The following is a 27,134-nucleotide window of genomic DNA, read 5'->3' on the forward strand; positions in this document are numbered from 1 at the left end:
TTCTGGCCAAAGATTACAAACAATGTTTAATGGCTTCAAATAAGCAACTCCCTTTTTACAGCCCTGTAAGTGAAAGCAAGAAAAGGATAAGATAATCAAAACAGCGGGCCATTAGGGAGGAAATACAACTCTAATCAAAACAGCGGGCCATTAGGGAAAAAATACAACTTGGTGATTCAACTGGCAATAAAAAGATCTAATCAGTTACCAATTAATGGTCAACAAAGAAAGACAGCAGCAAATGTTGTAGGTCCTATCAAGGACACAGAAACACTACAAGAAATAAATAACTATGTGATTGGGTGCAAATTTAAAAGGCCCAGAGATTTGTCCATATTTTCTTCATCTAGTACAGCAGTCTCTAATGCTTTTAGCTTTGCGGACCAGTGGCGGTAGTAGTGGCTGCGGTGGTGGTGGTGGTGGTGATGGTGGTGGTGAGAGCCTGTATGCACAATTCCATTTGTGCAAGTGTCCAGTGTGTCCAGTAAGTTGAGCTGCGCATTCCTCCCTTCCTTCCTCTTTCCTCCCTCCCTCCTCCCTTCTCCTCCCTTTCTTCCTCCTTTTTCCTTCCTTTCTTCCTCCCTCCTTCTTCCTCTCTCCCTCCTCTTTCTTTTCTTCCTATCTACTTTCAGATGGATGGACTCCAACTCCAATTTCAAGGCTGGCTGGAGAGTTCTGGGAACTGAAGTCCACAAATCTGAAATTTGCCAAAGTTGAAAAAACACCAGTTGCAGTCAATGGGAGCTGAACTCAATTGCAGGTGGAGGAAAACTTTATAATAACTGGTGGACAACACAATGTCGCCATCTCAATGGGCTATGCCACAAACTAAGAGAATCGCAGCTTTTGTTTTCTAAAACAGTATTTTAAACAGAGTAAACATGGCTTCCTGTTCTTTTAAAAAAACATGGATGTTCTTGCCAGGAAAAACCTGCTGCTATTTTGCCCATGTCCTTTTCATCTCCTCTACCTTTAGCTGGGTGGTAATCTGAATTTTCCGTCCTTGGGTCACGGGGCTCAAATTCTCATATTGTCTGTTGGTGTGATTAACTGGAATTGTGACAGGAAAGGCAGCAAACTGAAGTGACAACTGTCTTTCTTGAGCCAAGAGAGAACAGTTGAAAGAAAATGCTTTTTTGTGCCAAGGAACATGCTGTTCCACACTGCATCCCTTCATCTTCGGTGAGGGTCATTTTTTACATTGACCATCAGGGTACAATGTTATTTCATCCCTTCTAAATAGAACCCTGTACTTCAATGATTCAATATATTTTCAAAATATATTAATATTTCAAATCCAGCTACTATGCAGAATTAGTAGAGGCAGCAGAATCTTTATCAATTCAGAACACTTCATTGGGGAGCCTTTGACTTCTTCAAAGTTGCTCCAGGCAAAAGGGGAAAGTGTGGAAACAATTTAGACTCACCAATGATTTAGTAACTTATATCCCTAATTGGAGAGAAGTTTGTATGAAAGGAAAAGAGAGTGCAAGCTAGTCTTGACCTTCAAAATGTTTTCGTTCCAGTCAAAGAAATGCCAATTTGAAAACCGTGAAGGAAAATCTGGCATGGTTTTTATTTTGGAATTCTAAAATGAAAATAAACAACTCGAGGGATTAAACAATTTAGTATCTAGAGAAGCTAAACCCTTGTTTTTTTCAAATTCAGCAACTTAAATTAAAAAATATATGGGCTTCAATTCCCAGAATTCCCTCACCAGAACCTTAAAGGTGACAAGTTTGAAAAACACTGATCTACTTACTGTACATTAAAACAGTCCAACTACTATACGTATGAAGTGCTTCCCTCGGATAAACCATGGCAGAAATTTAAAATGCTGGTGTTAGGATCTGTTTTTCTTCTTGGTGGTGACTGAACCATAATTGGCTGACAATCAGACAAAGACACTAAAAAATAATGACTTTTATTATTATTATTTATGTTTTATTGTGAGGGTCCCGGAATCATTGAGTTTCAGGTGGCATACACATTTAATAAATTAATTCTTATTATGTACACAATAGCTTCTCCATTTTCTTGTTTATTTTTCCCATTTCCCACCTCTTTTTACAGTATTTCAAAATTGCTAAATTTGTTTTATTCATTATTTTTCTTTTATTACCACATATAAAACGCATGCATCCTTATTTTTTATGCTCCCTACCTTCTCTATAAGGGTGACTCTGGGTGGCTATTCATTTATACCCACACAAAGATATACAAAAAGCAACAATATGATGAAAATTTTAATAATAAGTAACTTAGCTTAAGACCTTTTTTGTAAACTTTTATTGTAAAACAAATACTTTCATTATTTTTATTTAATTTTGAAGAAAATAATGAAAACACTTGTAACATTAATATCTAAAACTAATTAATATTGGGGGAACACCCACTTTCCCCCTCGATTTTAAACATTTTAAGGCACCTAACAAAATAGTAACAATCTAAGTGTATTTTACATAGTATCATTGTACTGAAATAATATTGTATCAAAACTGAGGTTTTAATGGAGATTGTCTAGATCAGGACTGAACCACCTTGACAACTTTAGGACCTGTAGACTTTAACTCCCAGAATTCTCTCCAGTCAACAAGGGCTGCCAAGGTTGGACACCCCTGGTTGAGATCAACATTTAATTATATGTTAAGGGTTGAGCTAATTCTACATTAATGTTTTATGGTTATATTTTTAGTTCCTACACATGTCACTCGTTCATTTTTCTATATATTCTTTTCTGATATTATTAGCATTGCTATATTTTGGTGTGCACTTTGTCATATCCTCTGACCTGTCTGTCTGCCTATCATCTGTCTGTCTGTCTATCTATCTATCTATCTATCTATCTATCTATCTATCTATCTATCTATCTATCTATCTATTACTATCTGTATTTATCCATTATTTATCATATAATCTACCTATCATCCATCTATCTTTCTTTCTTTCCTTTCTTCTTTCTTTCTTTCTTTTTTTCATCAAGGAGAGAAGCAACCTGGAACTAAGGAAAAATTAACCAATGGAAGAGAAGTTGCCCTCAGACGTTGTGGGTGCTCCATCACTGGAGGCTTTTAAGAACAGACTGGACAGCCATTTAACAGAATAGGGTCTCCTGCTTGAGCAGAGGGTTGGACTAGATGACCTCCAAGGTCCCTTCCAGCTCTGTTATTCTATATTCTATCCTTATCTATATTACAGATATCTCTATCTATCATTATCTATCCCCTCTCTCTCTCTCTCTTTCTCATTTATCTTTCGATCTCCATTTCTCTCTCTCTCTCTCCCACTATCCACACAAAAGACCAAGGCACAACACACTGACAGCTCCTCTGCTCCAATCGGAGTCATCTGGTAAGAATTGCGGTTTTCCCATTGGTCAACGGGCTCGAGGGCGGGACCTCAAGCATGTTCCTACACAGGGCGCGTGCTTACGTCACCGCCGTCTTCAGCCTCCCCCCCCCCGCACATATAAAGATGACACGAGGAGTTGACGTGTCAAGGCAGAAAGAGAGGTGGGGGAACTGAGGGGCGAATTCTTCTGCGCAGGCGCCGTCCGGGTCTTATTGGCTGAGCTGCGATTGGGGGTCGGGAGAGAGCGGCGCAGCTGAAAAAGGGAGGAGGGCGGGACTCCAAAGGTTGGAGGGGGTGGAGCTCCGGTGCGGCCTGAAGCCCCGCCCTGAAGCGCTGACGTTGACCGCCAAGCGCGCATGCGCGCTAGCCCGCACGGCTCTCTCGCGACTCCATCTCTGGCGGTGGCGGCGTCTCCGTTCCCTCAGCCGTGGCCGGGTGGGGGAGGGGCCCGACCTGAAGGGGCAGCGGCGGCAGGTGAGTGACCCGCCCCCGGCCACGCCCCTTGCGCGTGGCAGCTGAGGGGGCTGTCGCCCCGATCGGGCCTGGGGGGCGGGGGTTGCCTTGGAGACGTCAGTGAGACGAAGTCCCCCCTCCCTCTTGAGATGCGGTTAGACCCCTCTTGCCCGCCCGGCCTACCTGGCAGTGTTGTTGTGGAAATGACGTCACAAGGGAACGGTGGGGGCCTCGCAGCGCCTGTGATCTCAAAAGGATTGTGTGAAGAAAGAGAGGAAGGGGTCGTACCTGCCCCCCCCCGTCTGCAGCTCCGGGAAAAGTGCAATATAAATCTTACAAATAAAAATAATGATGCAGGGTAGGTCAAAAATAATGATCAAAATAATGACCCATTGCTCTACTAGAGCAGGGGTGTCCAGTCTTGGCAACTTTTAAGATTTGTGGACTGCAATTCCCAGAATCCCCCAGTTTTGATACAATATTTCAATACAACGATGCTGTATTTATACCACGCACTTAGATGGTTACTATTTTATTAGGTGCCCTTTAGAATGTTAAAAGTAGAGAAGAAGAAGAAAAAAGTGGATGTTCTGCCCATATTAATTACAGTTTTAGAAATTAACATTATAATAAGCCTTTTCATTATTTGACTTTTCAAACGGGTTAGTCTCAGAATCCCTTTGCATTCTTCAAAATGGCTAAGGACCCCAAAGAGCTGTGGTTTAGGTGGGTTAAAGAGCTTTGGTTTAGGTTTAGGGTTATAGTTAATGATATTTACTGTATTAGAAATTAAAATGAAGACATCTTTAAATTATTTTATTTGACTTTGCAGACCCACAGAGTCCCAAGGACCCCCACTTGGTCCCCAAAGCACACTTTAATAATTGCAGCTCTAGAGTACTATAATGTTTATTAACCTTGACAACTTTAAAATACATAGCTTCAGCTGCCAGAATTCCCTAGCAAAGTCCACACATCTTCACGCATGCTGGCCTGGGAAATCTGGAACTTGAAATCCTCCTTTAAACATGCAGATTAGAGAATTTTAGGAGCTGAAGTCCTCACATCTTCAAGTTACTGAAATTTAAAAATACTGCAGTCTTAATGTTCAGAGGGGGGAGGGAAGGGAATATTTATTTATTCAACTTATAAAGCCATCCATCTCAATCAAGGACTCTGGCTGGCTTACAGTTCAAAAAATATATAATTAAAACAATAAAAACATTTTAAAGCAATAAAAAGCATTAAAAAAACTAAATAAAAATATATTCTAAATGAGACCAAAATCAAGCAATTTGAGCAATCTGGGTTAAAAACTAAGCTAGCTTTTGTACCTTTTTTATTTCTTTCTACCCTATGCTCTGATTTGGGGAATAATATCTGGCTGATATCGACTCTTGGTGAACTCAGAACATTGTGGGTTCTTTTGGAATATTTTGATTGGCTCCAATAACTAAATTAGCAATTTATAGAATTTTCCCCCCAATGGTCAGACATGGTTACAGAGGCTTTTTGTTAGCAATGCTTTTGCTATGGTAAAAATCTAATTGGAATAATTTTAATAAGCATAATGAATGGTATCTTATCAGTAGCGGTAATAGTCACCTTGCTAATCAGGCGGATGGAGTGTGACATACATGGTGTAGTTCAGCATTCTTTATCTGACATTCTTCAGATATTTGTAGATTACAACATCTGTGTCATCTCCAGTAAGCACGACCATTGGATGTGCTTATAGCTAGGAATGAAAGGAATTGTAGCTCAAATACAGGTGCATGAAGATTGATATAAATCAGTACGGATCTATGGACTTGATGTTGCAGAGAAGTAATGTACCGTATTATGTGGACGTAAATGATAAAAATTTCATAATTATGACAATGGTCTTGAGTGATAGAGGAACAGAAGATATGCTGTTGATCTGGTGTTGTATGGTGTTGAGCAAGGGTCTTCAGACCTGGCCCTTTTATGACTTGTGGACTTCAACTCCCAGAATTCCTCAGCCAGGTACGTGTGCCTGGCTGAGAAATTCTGGGAGTTGAAGTCCTCAAGTCATAAAAGGGCCAAGTTTGGTGTTGAGGCTCTTTAAATAAAGCAGCATATATCTGTTTATGGATTTAAAATTAAGTTTATACAAAGGTGAGTTTATACTGCTTTAAGATCCCTCCCCACTTTTCTAAAGAATTGATGAGAGCCAGTTTGGTCTAGTGGTTAAGGCACCAGGTTGTGAGTTCAAGTCCTACCTTAGCTATGAAAGCCAGCTTGGGTGACTTTGGGCCAGTCCCTCTCCCTCAACCCAACACACCTTGTTGGTGGTCTTTGTGAAGAAAATAGGATGGAGAAGTTGTGTTGCATATGGTCACCTTGAGTTATTTGTAAAAATAATAAAGGCGAGATATAAATTAACCAAATTATGTGTCATATGTGGCGCCTACATAGTTAGGTTTTCTCCATGGTGATCTGTCCCCAAGTTGGTCCTTTAGGTCTTCCAACAGTGCCCCTTGCTGCTGGTCATTCCCAGAGCCTTCTCTGGAGAACTGGGTCTTTGCATAAGATGTCCAAAGTAGGATAAATTGAGCGTTGTCATTTGTGTTTTGAATGAAAACTTGGGATTGATTTGTTCAGCAATCGTTGGTTTGTTTTCTTGGTTATTGCCTAGGATAGCATAAGAGAAGCTCAAAAAGCTACAATGTACTTACTGTATGGAGATACTGTTAATAATGGCAATTTCGGATGACAGATGAAAATGTAACAACGATTGAAAATAAGCTATTCAGCCTGCCTCAGAGGGTTTCTGTTTGTTACTCTAAACAGACACCTTAAAAGTCAGGTTTTAGGTACACACTGAAATATATGAATACTCCAGAAGGATATTCCAGATTTGTTAGCCATATTCCCTGTGCCCATGCCTCAAATCAGCTGGTGAGAGAACCAGAAACAGAATATTCACAATGTGTATTAATGCAAGCTGTAGAAACAATATTGAATTGAAGCCTTCAGTGGAGTTTTTTCCGGTCACTCAGCTACATAGAAAACAATAATTAGGTGTGCCTGCATTATTTAGACACAACTGGGTGTTTTTTCCTTAAAATCTTTTGAGCTTCTAACATATCAGTAAGTATTTGAATAAGTACTTTAAAATGTAAGCTATTTTTAACAAAAGCCCTTGCAAATTCTACAGATATATTAAAACATAGAATAATAGGATTGGAAGGGATTTTGAAAGGACTAATGGCTGTCCAGTCTCTTCTTGAAAACCTCCAGCGATGGAGCACCCACAACTTTTGGAGGCAAGCTGTTCCACTGGTTTATTGTTCTCACCGGCAGGAAATTTCTCCTTAGTTCCACATTGAATCTGTCTTTTATGATCTTCTTGTCTTGCCCTCTGGTGCTTGGGAGATACTTTTACTTACTTTTTTTTTTAATTTGTTAAATTTATTTGCCACCTATCTTGCTGTGGGGCTACTCTAGGCAGCTTAAACAATAAAAAGAAATGAAAAGAGTGTGAACAAAAGAGAAGTAAAATAATAGAACAATAAAATAAACCATAAAAAGAACACAAGAATACGTACTTGTACTTATTTTGTTATATGTTTATACTTATTTATAGTAGATAGATGGTGTCAACTGTGACATTAGTAACATCCAAAAGCATGAAAAGTATGTTAACTTCGTTCAGAAATAACTGTTTAAATGAGATAGCTAACTGTGTAACTATGTTTATAAAATTCATTATAAGAATTCTCAGAAATACGTTGAATGGAAGAACATGCTAGTAATTTAAAAAAATATATTGTACATAAAACAAGCTGTGGGCTGGTTCATGTGGATTACATATTTGTGGCTTATTAAATTACATCTAAGTTGATGCAATATTTTCAATTATAAATTATAGCTTACAAATGTCAATAGTTAATATTTTATGCTAAACCCAAAGCAAAGTAAGCGCAGTTGTGTCTTAACCTGATACAGAAACCAAGTCGGTGAATCTTCCAGTCTTTGTTTATTTTGAGTCAGAGAGGTGGGGAGCTTGTATTAGCTTCCTTGTTTTTGAAAGTGCCCTTTACTTGTAAATAATGTTGTTATAAATAATCATGATTTTCTCTCTTTTTTTTACTGTCCTCTTATTATATAAGTCATCTGGAATTGGGTGGCCTCTAAATTCAATGAATTATATAAATACTCTTAAATTATCTAGGTCATGGTTGTCAAATTTAACAAACTGCATCTACTTCCTCCTTGTAAAAAGAAATGCTATTTTTATTTTAGTTTTAGTGGCTTACAATAGTCTCTGCTTGGGGGGAAGGCGTATGTTCCTCGTTGAGAACTGCAGACTCCACTATTTATGCATTGGAAACATTTATGGACTGAGCTTGTAGCAACTTGTTCATACATTTTGCAGAATTGTTACTTTGGACTACAATCTTAATTACATGAAGAATCGAGTGTATGCTGTTTGTGTTACTGCAAAGCAAAACTTTTGTTTTCTCATTCTTTGTTTGAATTTGTAAGTAGTAAACAGAAGAAGCCACAGTTTGCCCAGTTTCAACCAGTTGAAGAAGTTCATTTTGAAAAAAAGAAGTTTTCATGTTTTCCAAGAAATGTTAATATTTTAATGAGAGTTTCATATTTATGAAAACATTTTCTCCCATAATAGATTATCTTCTACAAATTAGCTATGATGTACAATTTTAGGAGAGAAACAAGTAAGTTAACTCATACGTAATATACATTGAAGACGCATGTTAAAGAATGCCCTGCATGAATTTTCCTCAGAACCCTTTACAAAATGGGCAAGTTCCATGGCAAATGCATAAGAGCTCTGTAGTATGCAAAGAGTTTATTCATGGCAGAAGAATTGCAGGCTGCTGAGTTAAATGGATTTGGGGCCTGAACAGAATTATTGAATCAGAACAAAAGAGCCCTATGGAGCAGATAAAAAGAACTCAAGATTCGGTTCCATGCAATGGCTAGCTATTTAGAAGCTGCCTTTCTTAAGGATCTAAGAATAACATACTATTGTCTTCTCTTTCTCTCACTCATGTGCCTATTTGGATGTTACTCCAGTATTGCTGAAGACACCTAATTGAGAAATAACAAGTAACATTTACTTTTTGTGGAGTAATGAATTTTGGAATTTAAAATGTGGGCCTTGATATGTCCTAGAAGTGACAAGTTGCCAAATTCCTCTGATCAATAAAGCAGTTTCAATCTAAAGTGCAATTGGAAACTACAGCAGGAAATATATTCCCCAAACTGGATCTGAAAATGTGTGAAAACAGAATGTTTGGTTTTTTTCAGGCTGCAGTTATTAACGTATGGACATCAGTAAATCCCCACCTGAACTAAGCTGAACATTTTCCTTAGACACTGTTTTTTTTAAAAAAATATATCATTAACTTCATTATCCAGCGAACTTAGATGTCAAGAAGCACATATTAAAGAATGATAGTTATGTTGGTTCATGAGGAGGAAAATAATCCAAAATGCAGTAAATATTAGGACTAACCCAAGCAGTGCAAAGGAGCCTGGTTCTCTTGAACAGTTGAGAAGTTACCAGAGCAGGGAAGAGGAGAAAGCAAACAAATCCAATATTTAGGGAAGGTATTTTAGCCTCAATTAGTCTATATACCATATAGTGTAAATCAGTGTTTTTCAAACTTGGTAACTTGAAGATGTGTGGACTTCAACTCCCAGAACATCTGGCTAAGGCATTCTGGGAGTTGAAGTCTATACATCTTAAAAGTTGCCAAGTTTGAAAAACACTCATGTAAATTTTGGGAGTTAAAATTTGCTGAGGTTGAGAAACATTGTCTTAGAGCAGTTGAATCCACATCTTAGTTGTGGAATTTATTTCCTTTTTTATCTACCTTTTCCAGCGAATATATTGATACACTATTAAGACAAATAGAATATACTCTCCCTCACCGGAACTGAATCGGCAGTCAGTGATCTCACTGCCAAGTAATAAACTTGTCATTTAAGAATTGGCTTTCCCTGATGGCTGTGATTTGAAAATCTCTTTCCATGAACTTTTACCAGTCAGGTACCCTCCAGACCATCTGAACTACAAGTTGTCTGCAGATGCTGGGAATTGCATCCAAACATGTCCTGAGAGCATTGGATTAAATATCTTTTACTTCTGCCCTTGGGACTGTATGATTAACATTAATCTAGATCTTTGCTCTTGCTTGTATTAGGTGCACGTGTCTGATCTGTTAGTCCAGTGGGGAAAATGTATGTTGTCCCTACTGCCAACTCTTGGGTTAGTTGAGGACGGTCAGGCAGTCGTCACGATTTTGATGTATTTGTATGTGGAAAAAAACCACGCTCCTCATCCTGAGCCTGAACTCTGGAATCTCTTGGAACATTGTGTAGGGAATACACGTGGTTGCAAACATCTGATTACTATTCCTTTCCCGCTGTGATGCAAGGCTATAAGCTATTGCAGTTAAGATCTCACTGAAAGCTGGCTGGAGGTGAGTTGCTCTCCAGAGACTTTTTGCTTCTGCCTCTTACCTGTAAGGGAATCCTTGGATGGCAGCTCCAGCTGTTCATTCCAATCCCATGTAATTTCTATTTGCTTAATGTTTACTGTGAGTAAAATGCAGAGTTTTCTATAAATTGGGCTAGTTTTTTTCTGGAGTGAAGTGCTTCATGGTTAGACTGTACTTTTAATTACATTCAGTAATGTCAGGAAATGTTTTAAAGGGAATTTTCCTGATCTGTTCATTTGGGCTCAGATTCAGCATGTGTGGATTAGGTGCACTTTTTGTTTTTTTATTTAGCTATTCCATGTACATCTGTCCTGTTTATTAGTGTATTTCCTCAGGACAGTCTTGAAAGAAAAAAAAATGAATCCCAATTTATGACATCTGTGATTCAGTGGCATGTAGCGCTAGTGCTTAAAACGGAGATCTTTTAACTACCTCTTTTCTCAGGATTGCTCCCTCCATAATCTGATCCACAGACTTCTTCTGAGACCACCAGGAAAAGACCTTAATGTGTCAGGTTCATCTAGAAAATGGGGCTTTTTAATGCTTGAGGGAAAGTGTTTCACTCACGTCCATGCAGTTTGTCTAGTGACTTTAAAAAAAAGAAAGATTTTATAGTATCTAAAAATAGACATCGCCTTGTTAAGAATGTGGTGCTAGAAAGCAATGTAAAGTTGTAGAAATATTGTCTTGAAAAATAGTACTATATCAGTCTTCTGAAGCTGCTGCCCTCTAGAAGTGTAAACTCCACGTGTCCCAAATGTTAGGAGGGGGCCAGGTTGAAGAAGGGGGTTCTATGTGCACAACACTTTTTGTACTGGTTAGGATTCCATTGTTACTGTGACAGCATGCCAGGCTTATAATTAGTCACTTGTCTGATCACTTTGGCAAATCAGTTTCCTTCTATCAAATAGGTAGGACCACAGATGATTAACATAAGTACCACTGAGTATTTAAGCTAGGAACACTATTTGTGGGTCCTTGACCTAAAGGAGTCTTCAGTTATAAGCAGACCTTACTAAGCTTACGACCTGAGTTTTACCTTTGCTGCCTTTTGAGAGACAAATTGCTGCCACCACCTGTTCTTGTAGAAGTGGTTAGGTGGTCTCACAGAGTTTTTTTTTTTCTTTCTCTTTCCTCATGTAGTGAATTGGATCTGGGAATGCCGTACTTTTAAGAACATCTTCCATGGACAAGAGAACATCTTATAGCTTCCTGTGCTGGATGGGATCTAGTGGCCTTCGTAGGATTTTTGCCACAAGTTTCACAAGAGAACTAGAGTTGGCTCTTGTGCCGTGGGGACAAGGGCTCTAGTTTTGCAAGGCGCTAGTTTTTCCTCCAATGCAGAACAAGAGAAGGAGCACGCCTCATTCTTGCAAAGAGACGTTTTGTACTTCCGAAAACTCCAACAAGACTTGCCTTTCCAGCATTTGGAGAGCTGTTTCTGGGCACGGTTCTCCCTGCCCTTCCAGTGTCTTGTGCAGGGACCTGTTGTGTAACCATCTCACCCCTAGCCAATCTTCCCAGTTTCAGTTTGGGCTGTGGCCTCTTTCCAGAGTAGATCATGGGGGTTCTTGGCCACCCGGAGCCCACTGGAGGAAGGGTGTGAATTCTGAAATGGCCCCTGTGATAGGCCAGAGACCTGCTGCACATTCAAGGCTGTTGTTGGTTGTCAGGGGAAAGGACTGATTGACTGAGGAACTGACTGACTGCCCAGGGCAGCTTCTTTCTGCCTCTCAGGAATTTGCAGGGCGCTGGCCTAGTGTGGCCAGGCCTGCCTTCTCCCCTCCATCATGTTTCTACTGCTGCCCTTTGACAGTCTGGTAGTTAGCCTGCTGGGCATTTCCCTGACGGTCCTCTTCACTCTGCTTTTGGTCTTCATCATTGTGCCAGCCATCTTTGGAGTCTCCTTTGGCATCCGCCGTCTCTACATGAAAACTCTTCTGCGGATCTTCCAGGTGAGTTCACCTCCTTAGCATTCCTGGGGGTTGGGGAGGAAGAGTGCAACCTGAGACTGGGTTGTGCCCGCCAGCAGCACCAAACGATGAATCAGAGCTCTTTCAACACAGGTCTTGTATAGTGGATTAGAAAACAGGGAGTTTCAGGCAAGTCCAGCTCTCTCATTGGTTGTCAGCATCACTGGAACCTGTGACGTAAGGACAAATGAAGATGTCCCTGGCAAACAGATGCAGGGTGTTGCTTAACAATTAAGTTTCCACTGTGTAGGGATTGCTTTCAGGTCAAAATGGAATAGTAGCCCAGCAGCAGCAGCAGCTCTTGTACAGTTCAAATATGACTCTTATGTAGACCAAACAGGAAGACGGTGGGCCTTCCTAATGCTGAGCAGGCCTAAGCTGGGCCTTGTAACACCATATTCTCCCCCCCCCCATCATATTTCAAGGATGGAAGAGGGAGAAAAGGAGCAAGCTATACATCATGTTGAGGGTCACCTTGTGGCAGTTGCAGGAAAGAACCCTCTTTTTTCCATTTTTCACTTTCTTGAGGGCTGCCTCACCTGAGCACTCAATGCGCACCCTGGGACGCTGTACATCCGTTATACCACTGTTCATTAGTTCTACCAAAGCCTTGGCTGGTGCAGCCACACAAATAACTATACCTAGGGAACCAGTCACTGGGAAATCACATACCCTCTTTTCTTTCTTATTCCTCCAAAACCTTCATTTCAACCAGAATCAGGATACACAGGACATAATATTTCTTACTTCAGTTTTCCCAGTGTTGTTTTTGAAATCATTTAAAATCAAACCATGGCACTGCGTAATAGATCATGTCGAAAGCAGGTCCTGTTAACGGATTAAAAGTAATAAACTATGGAAAAATAAAAACAGGAAATAAAGATACCATTATTAAAAGCTGGATAGCAGAGTGCATTTAGAGATTTTCTTTGGTTTCCTTTGAAAGGAAGTTGGTGACAGCAATGTCTTACTCATCTTTTAGAAGAACACTAGGATATGGAATAGCAGCATTTCTGGGTCAGTATTTCCATGCACAACAACCTCCACAACCCTTTCACAGCCTAGCCCACCCTACTTCAGATTTTGTCAGCGTGTTGTGATTGTTTGACCAAGTACAAATTGAACCCAGTTCTCCATTTTAATGCCCACCTTTTTACATACAGAGATAGTTTAGGAACCTGTCCTTTTTGTTTGTACTACCACTCCAAATAATGTGGTGCTGTTAGGAAACTTAGCAACCTTACTCCTCACCTCTATAATTTACAAACAAATAAGAAAGTATCTTACAGCTGATGTTTTGGAACTCCCCGCTTTCCTGTTTGTAACCCTCCATCATAGGAACTTTCATTTTCTGTTGCTCTTTCCATTATTCCACCATTTCAATCCATAACTCTCAGCAGGTAGGTGAAAGATGAGATGGCTGCAGAAGGCCGACCCACACTTCATCCTGGTAGCCAGTGGAATATTCCAGCCTGAGGGTCTTCAGCCAGTCCGTTGTCTATAACCCCGAGGGAGTGTTGATTTCCTTCCAGTGATTTTCACAGAGCTTTAGGTTCAGTGGGAACTGTTTTGGGAAAAGAGTCGGAACCCTCGCAAATACTTTTTGCCCAATTGTCAGGTGAATGAATGTATGTAGGTAGTTTTTTGAATGAGGGGCTTCTGACACTCCTCTGATGATCAGATCTGACCGTATTCCATGCTAAGAAAAGCAAACAAAAATACAAAAAATTAATACCGCTTTAAAAGTCCAGCTTTGGCGATTGTTATTTAACTTGTCCAGCTTAACCACGTCTTACTTCTTAGCTTCCTGTAGTAGGTGTCCCTTTGCATAGTTTGTACAGCACAACCATGCTGTTTTGCATAATGTATTTTGTAGAACATGGGTGAAAAGGCTACACTTGGGATGGAAAATCTTTCATAATCATCTCTCTAGCTACCGTTCAAGCATTACTTGCATTCTTTTTTCCTATCCCAACTTGTTTTTCCTTCTTTTCAACATGAGTCTGTCAAGAAATTGGATTCTGCACTTTTTTTGTTAGGTATCTACTTCGTATTTCCTCCAGGAGCTCAAGGCATCATTCCTTGCTATGTGTATTAATAACAGGATAGACCAGGGGTCTTCAAACCTGGCCCTTTTATGACTTGTGGACTTCAACTCCCAGAATTCCTGAGCCAGGCACGCTGCTCTGTTCACTGTAATTTGACTGCAAATTGCTGAGGGTTCAATTGGCAAGTTTCTTCCCACAGAGCATAGGCAGGGCTGTTTTTACTCAAAACTGCTGGATTTGACCTTAATCCTGTCCAGCATTTTCCAAAATCAGTAGCCGCCTAGTGGAAGCTGGTGAAGCAGGACAGGAAATCAGCACGTCTCCGCTCTCCTTTTTGGACCTGATGATGTGAGATGAACTGCTGATCAGGCATTGCATTAGTTGCCCGCCTCCGATCTTGCCCTTAAACTTGTCACTCCTTCTGAAACCATCTGCACCCCGGTTGAAAGAAATAGATTTCACGTCCGGGTCTGAAGGATCTCACTCCTTCCTTTCTTTGTGTCTTACAGTGGGCAACGTTAAGAATTGAGCGGAGCGCCAAAGAGAAGAACCACCCTGTCTATAAGCCCTGTGTCAACGGTAAGAGGGAGAGGTGCCTTTTCTTAGCGCGGTGGCGGGGGGAATGTCAGGCCCTGTTTCTCCTGCTGTTTGACTGGAAGGTGTGTGTCTGTTGCAGGGATCATTGCCAAAGAGCCCACTTCGTTGGAAGAGGAGATGAAGGAGAACCGGAAGAGCTCCAGCAGCAAGACCCTGGACGCCCCTGAGTTTGAGCTCTCCGACATCTTTTACTTCAGCCGCAAAGGTGTGGAGAGCATTATGGACGATGAGGTGACCAAGCGTTTCTCGGCAGAAGAGCTGGAGTCCTGGAACTTGCTGAGCAGGACCAACTACAACTTCCACTACATCAGCCTGCGCCTCACAGTACTCTGGGGGATGGGACTCCTGATCCGCTACTGCTTCTTGCTGCCACTCAGGTACAGGCCAGGATGGATTGAGGTGTCTCACCGGACGGCCAGGAGGAATATAGGACCCCTTATTGTTTCTCCTGGACAATCCCTAGAGCAGGGGTAGGTCACCTTGGCTCTTTTAGGACTCATGGACTTCAACTCCCAGAATTCCTGAGCCAGCATGGCTCAGCTTGGAAACCTCTCCCTTTCCCCTCAGCGTGGCTGGCTCAGGAATTCTGGGAGTTGAAGTCCACCAGTCATAAAAGAGCCAAGGTTGCCTACCCCTGTCCTGGACAATCCCTAGAGTGAAACCCTAGTGGTACAGGTGGTCCTCGACTTACAACAGTTCATTTAGTGACTGTTCAAAGCCACACTAGCAGTGGGGGAAAAAGTGTCTTACGACCGTTCTTCACACAACCATTGCAGCATCTCCATGGTCACGTGATCAAAATTAAAATGTCTGGCAACCGGCTCACATTTATGACGGTCGCAGTCTCCCAGGAGGGTCACGTGATCCCCTTTGGCGACCTTCTGACGAGCAACGTTGACGGGGAAGCCAGGTTCGCTGAACGACCGTGTCAGTAACTTAAGAACTGCAGCGGTTCACTTAACAACTTGTGGCAAGAAAAGTAGTAAGATGGGGCAAAACTCACTTCACCAAAGTCCTGCTTAGCGACATAAATGTTGGGCTCAATTGTGGTCATAAGTCGAGGACTACTTGTCCATCTCTCCCAGGGTAGAAAAGCATCCTGTTGGTCAGCCCCGATTCAAAAGGTTTAGCACAGGGTTCCTCAACCTTGGCCATTTTAAGACTTGTGGACTTCAACTCCCAGAATTCCTCAGCCAGCTTTGCTGGCTGAGGAATTCTGGGAGTTGAAGTCCACAAATCTTAAAGTGGCCAAGGTTGAGGAACCCTGGTTTAGCAGAAGCACAGAAGCTGCCTTGCCGTGATCTGAATGCTCTGAGGTTGTACTTTAATACCTTGTTCTCCCTTCCTCCCCCTTTTCCCCCCCCTTCCTTGTAGGGTTGCCCTGGCTTTTACTGGTATTGGCCTTTTGGTGACAGGCACTACCATGGTGGGCTACTTACCCAATGGAAGGTGAGTCCTCCGCAGCAGACTACATGAAGTTCACCATCCAAAAGGAGGAAGCCAAACATCTAAAAGAAATCAGTTGCTGGGGTTGTGAAGTGGTTGGTCAGCTCTTATACACTGAATTGCTGTCATCTCCATGATTTGGATTGTCCTTCCACAGCAAAGATGAACCTCTTTTCCTTCTCTCTCTCCCCAACTCTTTTGGCAGAAGAGCCAAGAGTTAAAAGAAGTGTGACCCACCTTTTCTGGCATTCCTTTCCATTCCTGTGGGATGCTGTCCTCGGATTCCTGAGGGATTGTTAAATAAACTTAGCAGGCAGTTTAGAGAGGCAGTTAGGCATAGGAAGGAGGCAGGCAAACCATTCCCAAAATCTTGCCAAGGAAATAGCTGGGATTTACCCAGGCAATCACCATAGTCAAGAATGATTTGAGGACACACCAAAAAAAAAAAAAAAAAAGATTTGAGTGGAGTAATAGGTTATTCTGCAAAAAGGCTGGCGGATCTCAGGGTCTATTTCAAAAGGCCGGCTTAACTATTTGTTGGATACCATCTTAAGGAAATGCCTGTCCCAAACTCTTGGCCTTTACACAGCTTTTTGACTTACATCTTACTTGGAAATCAGCCAATTGTTGGGAAAGACTTACGGTTCCTGCTTTGCAGAGGGATGTTCAAAGGAGTGGGGTTCTCGTAAGAAATCAGGAGCAAAGGGTCTTTGGTGCTGTCTGAGCATGATTATTTTATTGTAGACATTTCGTGACCCCAACTGGATAACATCATGCAGTGCTGATGAAAACAGTCTGCAAGAAAACCACCAAGCTCAGAGAGCACCAAGGACCCCTCCTTTCAACTTTGAGCTACAAATATTCTCCTTTGTTGAAATTGGAAGCAACCATCAAATTCAGCGCTTTTGTCAAAATGACAACTGCAGCACTGCGCCGTCGCTGTGCCACTTCCACCCTTTTCGTATGTCTCTGTGACATCAAAGCACATGCACGTAAGAGGAGAGCGTAATATTTGGCGTCTCTATTTCCTGTCCCAGAATGCTTTGAAGACAAACGCTCACCGCCCCCTCTTATACCTACCACCTATTCTAAATTGTGGCCTTTCCTGATGGGGAATTCCTAATTAACCTAATTAATGTTGTGAATCGGCAACACTTAAAATTGGGTGCACTGTTTTATTATTTTTTCCTTGAGATTTGTAAGCGTTGCTTGGGAAAGGCAAAGTAATTACATATAAATTATGTTAGCAGTTGCGTTGAATTCTAAATTGAGATGGAATAACACTTTTTTTTTTGTCTTTAGGTACAAAGAATTCCTCAGCAAGCACGTGCACCTGATGTGCTATCGGATCTGCATAAGAGCTCTTACAGCTATCATCACCTATCATCACCGGTATGGTGGGGACTGGGTGAAAATTTGTGAAATTATTTGCCCAAATAAAGAACAAAACTTTTCTATGTGCTATGATTCTCTGGAAAGGTAGCATAGACAAAATGTAAAACTGGCTAGAGATTTGAGATGTAAACATTGTAAACATTTAACAAGTATTTGATTTATTGATTGATTTACTAGATGTTCATGTCATTTGTATTCAGTAAGTAACTCAAGCCAGTGAACACACTTAGTAGACCTTCCCCCTCCTATTTTCCTCACCACAACAGTCCTCTGAGGTGGGGTGGGCTGAGAGGGAGTGACTGGCCCAAAATTACTCAGCCAGCTTTTTATGCCAAAGTTACTGAATGCTATAGCGCTGAGATGATAAACGTTTGTGAACAAAGTCTATTATTTTGTCAGAAAACGGAAGGATGTCTAGATTCCTGTTGCTTGAGGTATAATTTATCTAGGCAACTGTCCACTTATGAAGGTTTTTGGCATAGCATTTGGAGTTCTCAAATAAGTTTGGGGGGGGGGTTGTGTTTGTGATTTAAATATATAATGTTCTGGTCTGTAGGGCAAGACCTAGAGCAGAGGTGGGGAACTATGGTCCCTTTTATCATTTGTGGACTTCAGCTCCCAGAATTCTGGGAGTTGACATCCACAAGTCATAAAAGGGCCATAGTTCCCCAACTCTGGCCTAGAGGTTCTTTGTCCAGGGGATTGGGGAGTGAAGGATGCATACACACAAACTATCTGCCTTGCTCTTGAATCAGTTGAGCACTTGCTTCGGGTTTTCATGTAAGCTCTTTCCTTGCTAACCTTAGGGAAAACAGGCCCCGCAACGGAGGAATCTGTGTGGCTAACCATACATCTCCAATTGACGTCATAATTCTGGCCAGCGATGGCTACTATGCAATGGTAAGGACAGCAAGTCTTCGTGCGTGGTGTGATTCCCAACTGGTGCAGAATAAATCCCATTAAATGCTCCTGTCAAACTGAACACATTTCAGTGGCTTTCTTGACATGGGCAGTGCCCCTCATCGCCTCCATAGAAGCAGATGCTGGTCACCTCTTCAGCAATATCACTTGTACATTTGGATGGAAGTCAAATGATTGAAGCAAGTGGGGCAGCTGCTGAACAATTTGTCCAGAGTCATTTATGCTTCTCTTGTCCTTAGAAGCTTAGGATCCTGGGAGAGCATTAACTTAGACCACACCTGGAATATTGCAGTCAATTTTGGTCACCATATCACAAAAAAGATGTTGAGAGTTTGGAAAAAATTCAGAGAAGAGCAACTAAGATGATCAAAGGCCTGGAGACTAAAACATATGAAGAATGGCTGCAGGACTTGGGTTTGGCTAGTCTAAGGAAAAGAAGAAATAGGGGAGACGTGATAGCAGCATTCCAGTATCTGAGGGGCTGCCACAAGGCATAGGGGGTCAGGTTGTTCACCAGAGCACCAGAGTTAAGGACAAGAAAATAATGGTTGAAAACTGATCAAAGAGAGAAGCAACCTGGAATTAAGGAGAAACTTCCTGACAGGACAATTAACCAGTGGAACAACCTGCCTCCAGAAATCGTGGGTGCTCCATCACTGGAGGTTTTTAAGAAGAGACTAGATAGTCACTTGTCTGAGATGGTATAGGTGTTGTTCTGGCACTGCTGCTGCGGGAAGTGACCTCTGGCCTCTTCTTCTTTGCTCAGGTGGGCCAAATCCACGGAGGGCTCATGGGCGTCATACAGAGGGCCATGGTGAAGGCTTGTCCTCATGTCTGGTTTGAACGTTCTGAGGTCAAGGATCGCCATCTAGTGGCTAGACGGTACGTAGCCCACGACTTGCTCTCCTGGTAGAGTGGACGGGAGCCCCACCTCACCTCTTCCTGGGTTGTGTGTAGGTGACTGAGAATCCAGTCCTGCATTGCTGACATCTCTTTCTTTTTCTCTGTGTCTTCCTTTAGGCTATCGGAACATGCTAATGATAAAAGTAAACTGCCCATCCTTATTTTCCCTGAAGGTAAGCCCAGATGAGTGAGCCTGTTGCTTCTTGATGTTGTTAGTTGCAAAGTCGTGTCCAATCCATCGTGACCCCATGGACAACATTCCTCCAGGCCTTCCTGTTCTCTACCATCTTCTGGAGTCCATTTAAGCTCACGCCTGCTGCTTCAGTGACTCCCTCCAGCCACCTCATTCTCTGTCGTCCCCTTCTTCTATTGCCCTCAATCTTTTCCAGCATTAGGCTCTTCTCCAGTGAGCCCTTCCTTCTCATTAGGCGGCCAAAGTCCTTGAGTTTCAACTTCAGGATCTGGCCTTCTAAGGAGCAGTCAGGGTCGATCTCTAGGACTGACCGGTTTGATCGCCTTGCAGTTCAGGGGACTCGTAGGAGTCTTCTCCAGCACCATAATTCAAAGGCCTCAAGTCTTTGGCTTTCTTATGGTCCAACTTTCTTATGGTCCAACTTTCACAGCCATACATTGCTGTGCTTAAAAATGAATGAAATGGAAAGTTGGCATTTTAAACCACAGAGCCAGCAAAAAAGTAGAGACAGACATAGCTCTGAGCTTCCTTTTCCTAAACTGCATGTTGCTGCTTGGGCTGGAGGAACATGATCATGGTGGAAATTAGGTCCTCACCGCTATTCCTGCTGGCTTAGGAATTCTGGGAGTTGAAGTCCACAAGTCATAAAAGAGCCAAGGTTGCCTACCCCTGGGATAGACTCTTCTAGGCACTAGCTAGAAATTATTGTAATTTTTTTACTTGGATTTCGTTATGTCATGTTATTTTTCCACATTGACTTGATTTTAACAGATCTGTAATTTAAAGTGGCCCAAGATTAACGTCCTGAAAAAAATTTTTTATTCAATTTTACTTATATTTTCAGTTTTGTTTTTTCTCTATTTTGTTTTCTTTTGCTCTACTTGCATTTCTTCCTTATAAAACATTTCATAAAAATAATAACTAAAAAAGGAGGACAAAAGAGGGCAACAGCTCCCATTTTTCTGTTCTGAACTGACAATAACTATTTGGAATGAGCAGTGTAAATTAAAGTGTTTGTTCTGTTTTGAAATAAACCTGTGGGCGTGCTTCTGTGTGCCACTCTGAGTCAGATTCGTGTCAATTAGATGGATTGGGACAGCAATCCAGGGGCTTCTTGTTTTGAGGTCTGACTGTCCTTAACACACATTAAGTCTCACAGGAGATATTCTTTCATTTCTTTTAACAGGCACGTGTATCAACAACACTTCTGTGATGATGTTTAAGAAAGGGAGTTTTGAGATTGATGCTATAGTTTATCCTGTCGCCATCAAGGTGAGCACTGTTGCTGCTTAGCAAACACAATGAAACTTGAAGGTATGAGACATAGGTAAGAGTGGAACCTGGACAGGTGGGTGTGGCTCTGCTTTCCGGGTGTGGCAGAGATATCTGAAAGTAGGTGGGACCCGACAGTTTATCAAGGCAGCTTCTGGAATGCCGTCCTGTAATCCCATAATCGTGTACTGTTATGCTGTATTTGGGGCATTTGTTCTTGTGCTCTGAGTGAATCTTCTCGCCATCTTGCCTTTCTCCCACCCACCCCATCCCACCCACCCCTTTTTTTTGTCTTCAGTATGACCCCCAATTTGGAGATGCCTTTTTTAACAGCAGCAAATACGGTATGGTGAACTATCTGCTCAGGATGATGACTAGCTGGGCAATTGTCTGCAGCGTCTGGTACCTGCCCCCAATGACCAGAGAAGTGAGTTAACTAGATCTGGGCCTCTGGATGCCGGGAAAATCAGCTGAGACTTTCCCAGGACCCTTTCTGAAAGCAACTGACCCTCTTGGCTCTTCTTCCTTTCAGCCTACTGAAGATGCAGTGCAGTTTGCCAACCGGGTGAAATCTGCCATTGCCAGACAGGGAGGCCTGGTGGATCTCTTGTGGTAAGCCAGACCCTGTTGTTGCCGATGGGTTGATTGGTGGAGGGCACAGAGGGAAGGAGACAAGTGTATCTGTGTGAATCTCACCCGTGGCCTAGTCTTGCCCTGCTCACCTGATATTTTGTGCTTGGAAAGTACAGGTAACCCTCTCCCAGCAGGTGGTCTAGATGGAGGGGGGCTAATCAGGCCCCGAGGGAGGTGCTCTGCATCTTGGGGAACAGCACAAACCCGAGTCCTACTTTCTGCAGGGCCACTTGGGAAATCCTGTTCTTTGTGCTCCCCAAAGGCCGGTTCCCTAGCCGCCCTCCTGCTCAGGTCCAGAGTGGCAGTCCCGCTCTGACAGGTGTCTTTCTTTTCCCACAGGGACGGGGGCCTAAAGAGGGAAAAGGTGAAGGACACCTTCAAGGAAGAACAGCAGAAGCTCTACAGCAAGATGATCGTGGGCAATCACGAGGACCGAAGTCGCTCCTGAGCTCCCAGAGATTGGGAGGGGAGGGGGAATAAGGGGGGATCTGTTACAGCACTGACTGCCTAAGAACAATTCCTGGTCTTGGGACTCCTAGATGACCTGCAGCAGCATCCATTTTTCAAACTCCCCCCCCCTCCCCGCCCGCTCCCCATGGTGCTGCTCCCTTGTGTCCAAAGGAAAAGAGACCTGGTCATAATTTCTCCAGCTCAGACCCAGCAGCAGCAACCGAGGACTTTGGCAAGTGCAGTGCTGGTCGTCTTTGGCAGCAATCGGCTGAAGTCCACCCATGTCTCCAGCGGAGTGCCACCGGGGCAGGCGGAGATCCTCCCACCACTTCCGGTAGGAAGTGCTTCGGAGGAAGGCCGGCCAGCACCTCCTTGCTCCTTCCGCCCTCACTCCCGTCTCCCCTCTCAAGAAAAATGGAAAGCTGAATGCAGCGGCTGCATGGGTCCCCCTCTGCATTTTATATTAAATAATGTTGAAGGAGGCAGCCTGGCGTTGAGTCTGGCTCTCTTGGCCTTGGCTGCATTTTCGCTCTGGGTGCTGACAGGGCAAGGGGCTCCCCTGAGTTCGAGCCCGCCCCCTTGGCTGCCCTGCGTTATTCCTTTTGCATGGCATACTTGAAGGAAAGGGCTGGGTACAAGGGTGGCCTGAAAAACAAGGTCAGGAAAATAAGAATAGAATGGAATGGAATCTGGAAGGGATAAATTGATAAATTTGGTGTGTAACTGTGGGAAACCGATTTGACCCATAAAGAACTTGGCAGTTTGGAAACTTGGCCTGTCCATCAGCAGATTCTGCAAATAACTCTGGGCTGAATTACATAGGCATAAATCCCCCACCGTCCCTTCCAGCTTGCAGATCTCCCAAGTAATCCCTGCTAAGTTTCAGCTGTAAAAAAAGGAAACATTTAGCATTTGCTGAGCCAGGCAGACAGTTTCAGTTGCTGAAGTCAGTGGCCCTGACTGCAGGCAGCCCAACAGCTGACAACGCAGCCATTTTAAAGTCTGTTTCAGAAGCATTTCTGTCATTTCAGGGATGCCACCCATCCCCTTGCTTTTCTCCCAAGCCCTGGCATTTTTGTTCTCTTGTGCTTGGGTCCCTTGCATCGCTCCCTGTCACTTCAGCCTAACTATTACTTCTGCCATGGATCTGGGTGGAAACCGTACACCCAAAGACCAAGGAGGCATCTTCTTCATTCAGATTCTGAACAGCCTTCTCCCCAGCCAATATTTCTAGCCCATCTCGGTTCCTGGGCTGGATGAAACTGAAGCACCTACACCTTCTGAAAGTCATTTGTGTGTGAGAGTGAGGAATGAACCAATCTCTCCCTCTAGCTGTGCGGTTGTGTGGGACTTGCAAGCTCTGGAAGAACCTTGGCTCTTTCTCAGTCCTTGAGGACCAAAGCAGTCAGCCTAGATTGACTGGAGCAAACCTGGGTTTTTGGATTTCAGAAGGAGGCCCTTCACATTGGACCTCAAGCTGGAATTCCTATCTCTGAAACTTGGATGTTGTGTATACAAGGAGGTGCTCCAGTCCCCTAGATGGCAATCTCATTAGTCTTGCATGATCATCTCTGCTCAAATTAGAAACAAGTTCATCCTTGAAACATGAAACCAGCTATATTATCTACAAATAACTAGGTAATGGGTGTCTTGGGGGGGGGGGAGGATGTGCGTGTGTGTATATACACACATACAGTCTGTGAAAGCCCTCAAAAGCAATGCGCAGGAACACCCACCTTTGAATTGTTAAAAGCAGCTGTATCCTTTGTACAATTTAACAGATGTGGATAATCTCTCTTTAACACACACACCTCTCCATTAATAACGTATGCCCAGATTTGCTATTGTAAGATGTGTGAAAATACTCCTATGAAACGTTCTCTTTAAATATATTGGACTGCAACTCCCTTTGCTGCCAAGCCAGCATGATAACCTAAGCCATCTTCACCAGGGGCCTTGAGAGTTGCTCTCAAACTTCAGCAAGGACCCAGCTGGAAGAGTCTGCCTTAAGACATGCATGGCGAACAAAGGACTTACCGTCTTGACTTGATCAGCCCTTGCTTCTTTTCAGCAGCATCGGACAGATTGGAAGAATTCGCCTGCATCTTGCATTTCCCACGGAGGACTTTGTTCAGCCTGGAACGGCCTTCCTAGATCCAAAACCAGTGCTTCACCCGTTCACCACATTCCACAAAGCTGCCACCTGAGATTCTGTGTCAGAAGTTGTCTTCTTTCGAGCCATGCGAGGGAAGGTTTTTCCTCCGACTCCTTTGGCTGCAGCCCCTGAGAACAGCTTTGGCCTATGGGAACGCCGGGAGAAAGAAGGCCTCACCTTGGATAGGTGTGGGTTCCCAACGTTCTCAACTTCCTGAAAGAGCAACGGGCAGCGATCCTTCTAGGGAGCAGCCCATTTTCTTTGTTTGTGTACAACCCTGAACTTTGCCCAGCTTTGATAAAAGAGATCATTCTTTCAGAATAAGCAGCTCCTTAGCTGCTCCGATGCCTGTCACCTTGGCGCTTCTTGACCTGTGAATGAAAACTAGCACCAGGTCTACTGCAATTATTCCATCGCTTCTCCGTTTGATCTGGGGGGGATTTATTTTTCTAAAAGTATTTCAAAGCTAGGAGAATTTGGGTAGACCAAGGAGTGTGTAAGCGGAGATCCTGTCTTCTTGCCCATCTTCATTACAGAATCATTTCTAAAGAGTCCTTGGTGCTCTCTGAGTTTGGTGGTTTTCTTGCAGATGTTTCATTTCCCAACTAGGTAAGAAAATCACCAAGCTCGGAGAGGTCCAAGGACCTTCATTTCAACCCTCAGCTACAAATATTTTCCTCTCTAGGTACAACCCTTTCTCCAATGGTTTGGCTTCACACATCTCCTTTAAAGCTCCTTCCAGGTGATGGCTTTCTCAGGAATAATGCTAGGGTCACCACTAAGGAGGTATCCTGCCATTGTGGTATTACGGGACAATCTCTTCTTTTCCTGGAAAAACTATAATAAATTAACCACCTAAATGAAGGGTAGGCAACCTTGGCTCTTTTAGGACTGGTGGACTTCAACTCCCAGAATTCCTGAGCTAGCATGGCTCAGCTTGGAAATCTCTCCCTTTCCCCTCAGCATGGCTGGCTCAGGAATTCTGGGAGTTGAAGTCCACTAGTCATAAAAGAGCCCAGGTTGCCTATCCCGGCATAGGTTCTCTGCCCACAAATTGGGTGAAGAATTGCTTCAGTTCTGAATGTGAATCACTTTTGTAGATGGTACACCCCCAGTTAATGGTTTGAAACAAAGGCCTCTTTGCTTCATCCCTTAAGTACACGGCCAGCCTCTCGGGTCTTTAATAAAGGAGGAATGTTGAGGTAGAATTCCATAACAGAGGAAATTTCTTAGCGGGCAGCCTCCTTTTCTAATATCTCCGTAGCCAAAGGATTCTCAAACAATCCTCTTAAAATTATAGATCAGTCTGATACAGCCTCCCAGGGCTGGGCAAGAAATAAACACACCACGTTTAATGCTTACATTTTAATACAGGTAGTAATAACACGGTGACAACCTTGCAATTTTATAAAATAAAACTTTTATTCTCACAAATTGTGCTTTTAAATTGAAACCATGACGTTCCTTAGTTTTGCAAAATTCCTGTATGGGTTTCAGTTGAAATAGTTCCTTTCTCCTTCCACATTCTTGTTGGAATAAAGCACAGCTAGTCCTTGAGTTACAACAGTTCGTTTAGTGACAGTTCAAAGTTACAATGGCACTGAAAAAATGTGACTTATGATTGGTTTTCACAGTTACAGCCTTTGCAGCCTGGGATCAAAATTCATATTTATGACCGTTGCTGTGTCCCAAGATCACATGATCCCCTTTTGTGACCTTCAAGGAAAGTCAATGGGGAAACAATTAACTACCAGGTTGCTAATTTATCAACTGCAGGGATTCACTTAATGAGGGCAAGAAATGAGGCAAAATTCACTTAATGACTGTTTCCCTTAGCAGAAAGAGAGGAGAAGTGAATTTGGCCACACTCTTGCTTTCTGCCCACCCAGTTCTCCCCACCAACTCATTGCAAGCCGTCTTAGATTTGCTCACAAGCCCTTGTTTGGGAACTCCTGCAGTAACAGTAGACAGGGCTTACTTCTCACCACAGATGGCACCATTAAGTTCATTATTGCTTTTCTCAAATTGCTAAGCAAGGTGGAACCTGATTAGTTTTTGGATGAGAGACAAAACACCAAGGCTCTAAACCAGACTGGAAGGACCAAAGTATTTTGGAACACAAGGGCTCAACACTCCAAGGTTATTGCTGAGAAAACGAGCCACGTTCAATGGGCCTTCAGGAGCTGAGCTGCACTCAAGGCAGCCCTTTGCTTTAAGCCCCATCTGGAGACCCCTCGCCATGAGGATGAGGATGAGGATGATGTTCTCCATTTGGTTGTGTCTGACTCTTGGCGATTCTACAGGCCGGGTCTCTCCACATGTCTTCCGATCTTGCACAGCTTCTTTGTGTTCTTCTACGCTCTGGCCGGTGTCAGCCTTCTTGGTGTTCAGCCACCGTGTTCTTTGGCAGCCTTTGGTTTCCTTTGACCGCTCACTCTTGCGAACATAATTGCTTTCTCCGGTGAATTCCCCCGTGTGACATGACCAAAATAAATGAGACACAGTTTTGTGATTTTGCCGTCCAGTGACGTGTCTGGTGTTATGCGCTCCAGCACTTGCTTGTTGGTCACCTTTGCTGTCCAAGAAGCCTCTCCTCCTAATAGGGCTCCTCTACCTATAACATCACCATCAACAGGGTGGGTTTACGATTGAAACCCCTAGAATTCCTAGTGGGAGCTGCAGTCCCAGCAAGGGACATCCTAACTCAGAGCAGTTTTTTCTAAGCTGATACTTTCCAGATCTGGCTGTGAAGTGGCTCGGCAGTTAAGAGGCTGGGCTGGTCAGGTGGAAAGCCAGCAGCCCAGGGTCGATGGGGTGAGCTCCCCTCCTCGCCCAAGCTCCTGCCAT

General features: G+C 43.0%; 1 protein-coding gene and 1 long non-coding RNA gene across 4 annotated transcripts; one reads left to right on the plus strand and one right to left on the minus strand.

The window, feature by feature from the left end:
- The first annotated feature begins 3,671 nt into the window (after positions 1-3,671).
- GPAT4 (glycerol-3-phosphate acyltransferase 4) lies at positions 3,672-22,617 on the plus strand. 3 transcript variants are annotated; one of them, XM_039366847.1, is made up of 13 exons: positions 3,672-3,825; positions 11,445-12,256; positions 14,832-14,901; positions 14,999-15,296; positions 16,294-16,368; positions 17,668-17,757; positions 18,567-18,660; positions 19,448-19,563; positions 19,702-19,757; positions 20,964-21,049; positions 21,348-21,476; positions 21,582-21,661; positions 22,022-22,617. In XM_039366847.1, exons 2-13 carry the CDS (start codon positions 12,092-12,094, stop codon positions 22,128-22,130), a joined length of 1,368 nt encoding a protein of 455 aa, XP_039222781.1. In that variant the 5' UTR covers positions 3,672-3,825; positions 11,445-12,091; the 3' UTR covers positions 22,131-22,617. The 3 variants fall into 3 exon arrangements, with proteins under 3 accessions (XP_039222781.1, XP_039222782.1, XP_039222783.1); XM_039366848.1 differs by lacking the exon at positions 3,672-3,825 and adding an exon at positions 3,954-4,162; XM_039366849.1 differs by lacking the exon at positions 3,672-3,825 and adding an exon at positions 8,456-10,283.
- LOC120318792 lies at positions 13,399-27,005 on the minus strand. The gene is made up of 3 exons (XR_005559592.1): positions 24,170-27,005; positions 16,359-16,650; positions 13,399-13,973 (listed from the first exon to the last, which is right to left on the minus strand). It is a non-coding gene; the product is annotated as an uncharacterized LOC120318792 (long non-coding RNA).
- Positions 27,006-27,134: the final 129 nt, after the last annotated feature.

The sequence above is a fragment of the Crotalus tigris genome, unplaced genomic scaffold, assembly GCF_016545835.1.
Source record: "Crotalus tigris isolate CLP2741 ecotype Arizona unplaced genomic scaffold, ASM1654583v1 scf7180000020455.750797, whole genome shotgun sequence".
Lineage (NCBI taxonomy): Eukaryota > Metazoa > Chordata > Lepidosauria > Squamata > Viperidae > Crotalus > Crotalus tigris.